The sequence below is a fragment of the Sinocyclocheilus anshuiensis genome, unplaced genomic scaffold (genome assembly GCF_001515605.1).
Source record: "Sinocyclocheilus anshuiensis isolate Anshui unplaced genomic scaffold, SAMN03320099.WGS_v1.1 scaffold961, whole genome shotgun sequence".
Lineage (NCBI taxonomy): Eukaryota > Metazoa > Chordata > Actinopteri > Cypriniformes > Cyprinidae > Sinocyclocheilus > Sinocyclocheilus anshuiensis.
The window spans coordinates 1,272,505-1,277,126 of record NW_015557049.1 but is presented as its reverse complement, the minus strand read 5'-3'; the positions used below and the strand labels follow the sequence as shown (position 1 = coordinate 1,277,126).

Here is a 4,622-nt window from a genome sequence, read left to right as displayed (position 1 = left end):
GTAATGATATTAATAAAAACAGTATTCTTCCACCAAACAATGTAGTTCCTCAGAAGCAGTTGTGGTTCCAACAAAGTGGTTGCCGAGCAACACACAGAAGTAAACAAAGGTGTATGTTTGTAGTGTAATTTACAACAGCTTCGAATGCGGCTCAACCAATCAGAATAAAGGACTGGAACTATCCGTTTTATAATAGTGTTTTTATATGTGCAAGTGACGCGAAAAGCAACCCCACGAGTAATCTGCAAATATTCGCTTCGCTTTTGGTTGTGCGCACACACAACCAATTTAATCAATATCTAATACAGTGCAAATGTTTAGCGAAATTTTTTTTACTCTAGAGGTTTTTTTCTAGGTAACGAATGAGCTATGGACATTAAATGGCTTTCTTGAGGGAAATAATGTTAAGAGACATTGTTTACAAGCTGTATTTTTGCAGTTGAAAAACTGAATTATTTTTCGATTCCCGAAATTTAGATGCATCATTAGCAGAAATATCTGTGGATTCGTCTGGGCCTGGTAGTCAGACATTTGGTGTTTTCTGATCTGTGTCCATGAGAAAATGTGCTCTGTAACTGTGATCTTAATGAAACTTGTGTGTGAATTATTATTATTATTTTTATTTTTTCTTCCCCTCTCTCAGTACATGAGGTCTCTGAATAACTTCCGCGCTGAGCAGCCTCACCAGCATGCCATGTATTACCTGCGGCTGCTCATGACTGAGGTGGCCTGGACCAAAGACGAGCTCAGAGATGCTCTGGATGGTGCGATGCTCTTTCATTGTTCTGTGAAAGCGAGCACAATGGTCTCCTGCTTGTGTTCATGCTGTGACTGTGTTTCTCAGATGTGACGTTACCTCGACTGAAGGCGTTCATACCGCAGCTGTTGTCACGGTTACACATTGAAGCCCTGCTGCATGGCAACATCACCAAACAGGTTTGTATAAAAAGCATTTTACCTTGATGACGTACAGAAAAGGCAGGTGGGCAGTGAGAGGTTTGTTTGAATTGCTTTGTTCTTCTTTTTGTAAGTTGCAAATTCATTGAATTAGCTCACACATCGATGAAACGTGATGTAATGTTAGATTTTGCTTTCATGATCATGCTATGTTAGTGATTTGAGCAGTGCGGTCTGTCTAACTGTCTGTCTGTTGTCTCCAGTCTGCTCTGGGCATGATGCAAATGTTGGAGGACACTCTCATTGAGCATGCTCACACTAAACCCCTGCTACCGAGTCAGCTAATTCGCTACAGGGAAGTGCAGGTACCTGACGGTAAGTGCTTAGCATCTCAAACTTCCATGCAACATCTCAGAAGGTCTTACATTCATTCAGCTTTTCTCCAATCTGAGGTCTGTATCCACATGTACAGTATACACAACCGTTCAAAAGTTTGGGGTTGGAAAAACTGCTCACCATGGCAGCATTTATTTGATCAGAAATACAGTGATACTGTGAAATGATTACAATTTAAAATAGCTGTTTTCTATTTGAATATATTTTGAAATCATTCTAATATGCTGATGTGATGCTTAAGAAACATTTATTGTAAATGGTTAAATCAGTTGCTCTGCTTTTTTTTTTTTTCTTTTTTTTTTCTTTTTTTTTTTGTGTGGAATCCTTGATCTAATATTTTTTTCAGGATACTTTGATGAATAGAAAGTTCAAAAGAACTATATATTTGAAATATAAATTTGATGACATTTTATAAATGTAAATTTTGATCAATTTAATGCATCCTTGCTGAAAAAGTATTCATTTTACTGACCCCACAATCATTTTGCTTATTCAACTTACTAACCTGACATTTAACTCATTTTAATTTAAAGGTTCTAATAGAAAAGTAATTAATATTAAAAGGTCCTTTAGAATTTTCAGTCTAAAACAAAATCTAAACTTTCATTACAGTTTGTGACTTTTTTTTTGTTTAATTCTGCATAGAGTTAAGACCAATATTTAAGTTTTAGATTATATTTAAGTTGTGTAGGTTTTTTAAAATACATTGTATTTATTGTAAATTTTTCCATCAATACATCTTCATAGCATCAAAGAAATTAAGACTGGTATTAAACCTGAATCTGTGGTGTGTAATTTGAGGTCTATGATATTTGTGTGTTTGTTTTGTGTGTGTGTTTGTCATGGTTCTTGTGTTTAAGTCCAGTTCTCTGTGGTTATCAGGTGGCTGGTATGTTTACCAGCAGAGGAATGAGGTTCATAATAACTGTGGAATCGAGATTTACTATCAGACTGACATGCAGAACACCCATGAGAACATGCTGCTGGAGCTCTTCTGTCAAATCATCTCTGAGCCATGCTTCAACACGCTACGCACCAAAGAACAGCTGGGTAACACAAACACTCAGGAGAAATGCTCTCAGTTGTGTGTGGCAATACAGTTTTCTATCTCTTTGTCTATCGATATGATGATTGGACCAAGTAGTTCAGTTTAGGGACACAGACTCTTCCTGCTGCTCCCACTGCTCTTAAGAACATCATTTATTTCTTTCTGTGTGTCTGACCGTCCAGGTTACATAGTGTTCAGTGGCCCACGCAGGGCTAATGGAGTGCAGGGTCTGCGTTTCATCATCCAGTCTGAAAAGGCTCCTCACTACCTGGAGTCTCGAGTGGAGGCCTTCCTCAAGACCATGGAGAAAAGTGTGGAGGAGATGGGCGAGGAAGCATTTCAGAAACACATCCAGGCACTGGCCATTCGCCGTCTCGACAAACCCAAGAAGCTGGCGGCTGAATGCGCCAAGTACTGGGGAGAAATCATCTCCCAACAGTACAACTTCGACAGGGGTGAGAGTCACTGAAATGAACTCATGTTAGCGTCAAGTATCTGAAGTTTTAATGTCATTGTCTTTGATTTTCTTGTCTGATCTAGATAATATTGAAGTGGCTTACCTGAAGACACTGACAAAGGAAAATATTATGAAGTTTTACAGGGTTAGTAATGATCTGAATACTTTGTCACACATTGAAACAGATGCTGTTTCTTGCAGCATAACCACTAGATTTGCATTTCCTGAAGAAAATGTCCATGCTAAATGTCCAAAATAATAATGTTAGGATTTGGCTTTGATTCTGTGTAAATTACATTTTCATAACACTCACGCATCTTTTCATGATGGATGAGAGTCTGTACACAATGTATAACATTGTAAAAGCAGATGCATGATAAATAGACCAGTCACATTTCAGTATGCAAATGCATGCAAAAAGGGCCAATCTCAACGGCATTTGCAAATATTTCAGTGAGGCCATTGCTGTCAGTTGCATGCTTAAATATTCTGTCAGGTTGGAGGGAGATTTTCATAATTTTTATATTAAAAATATATTCAATATTTAATATTATTGTTTATTGTTATAAAACAAAGCACATGTAATGCTGATATTGTTGACAAAATGTTTGAATTGAGTATATGTAGTTTCTGAGTGCTTAATTTAAATTAACTTTCAATAAAATGCAGCCCTTGCAAACACAAATAATTTATCTTCAGATCTCCAAAAATGCAATGCCTCTTGTCATGTGGTTCAATCATCATGTCTGTTCTCTCCAGGACATGTTGGCCACTGATGCCCCCAGAAGACACAAAGTGTCTGTGCATGTGCTGTCTAGAGAGATGGACTCCTGTGAGTACTTGCACAATAAGGTTGAAACTTTTTGATTGGGCTGACTGAAGCAGCAGGGCAGATTCATTTATTTCTACCATGTGTTTCCTGTAGGTCCACTGGTTGGAGAGTTTCCTGCTCAAAATGATGTCAATCTGGCTCCTGCCCCATCCCTTCCTCAGGTACTGCATAGATGTATATGTACAGTTGCAATATGCATTTTTGCCAATGCGAGCAATTTATACAGAAAACTGACAAATGACAGATGATTGTTGTACTCTTCAGTTCAAAAGTTTGGGGTCAGTAGAGGTTTTTTTTTAATTTTTTTTTAAAGAAATTAATACTTTAATTCTGCATGGATGCATTACATTGATAAAAAAAAAAATGACATTAAAGACATTTCAGAATCTTACAAATGTTTTCTACTTCAAATAAATGCTGTTCTTTGACATTCATCAAAGAATCTAGAAAAATATATCACAAAAATATTAAGCAGCACTACTGTTTTCAACATTAATAATACAAATGTTTCTTGAGCTGCAAATCAGCTTATTAGAATGATTTCTGAAGGATCATGTGACACTGAAGACTGAAGTAATGATGCTGAAAATTCAGCTTTGCATCACAGGAATAAATTACTTCATTATTTATATTATATTATATTATTTTCAAAACCAAATATTTCATGGCCCCAAACTTTTGAACTCTGCACGTTGTGGTGGTTAGTTTTGCATGGCCAAGCACTGCTCGCATTTTCTTAAAAAAATTTTTTTTTTTTTTTAAATCACTCATTGTGTTGCTCTGTGTTGTGTGTTTCAGCCGTCACTGGTTCAGGATATGACTGAATTCAAAAGGAGTCTGCCGCTGTTCCCTCTCACCAAACCTCACATCAATTTCATGGCTGCCAAACTGTGACCAGCATCATGGGATAGTCAGAGACGCCCAAATATGGAGCCAGTAACGTCTTTGCGTGAGTGTGTTTGTGTGTGTGTGTGTGTGTGTGTGTGTGTGTG

The 4,622-nt window shown here is 37.2% G+C and overlaps 1 protein-coding gene across 2 annotated transcripts in view; it reads left to right on the top strand.

The window, feature by feature from the left end:
• Nucleotides 1–4,616, top strand: part of LOC107676380 (insulin-degrading enzyme) — a 24,492-nt gene extending 19,876 nt beyond the window's left edge. For both annotated transcript variants that reach the window (XM_016470902.1, XM_016470903.1), the window contains 6 exons: nt 2,176–2,343; nt 2,524–2,796; nt 2,882–2,943; nt 3,558–3,630; nt 3,724–3,791; nt 4,429–4,616. In XM_016470902.1, the coding sequence (XP_016326388.1) occupies nt 2,176–2,343; nt 2,524–2,796; nt 2,882–2,943; nt 3,558–3,630; nt 3,724–3,791; nt 4,429–4,524 (740 nt within the window). In that variant the 3' untranslated portion in view covers nt 4,525–4,616. The remainder of the gene's footprint in view (nt 1–2,175; nt 2,344–2,523; nt 2,797–2,881; nt 2,944–3,557; nt 3,631–3,723; nt 3,792–4,428) is intronic.
• The last annotated feature ends 6 nt before the right edge of the window (nt 4,617–4,622 follow it).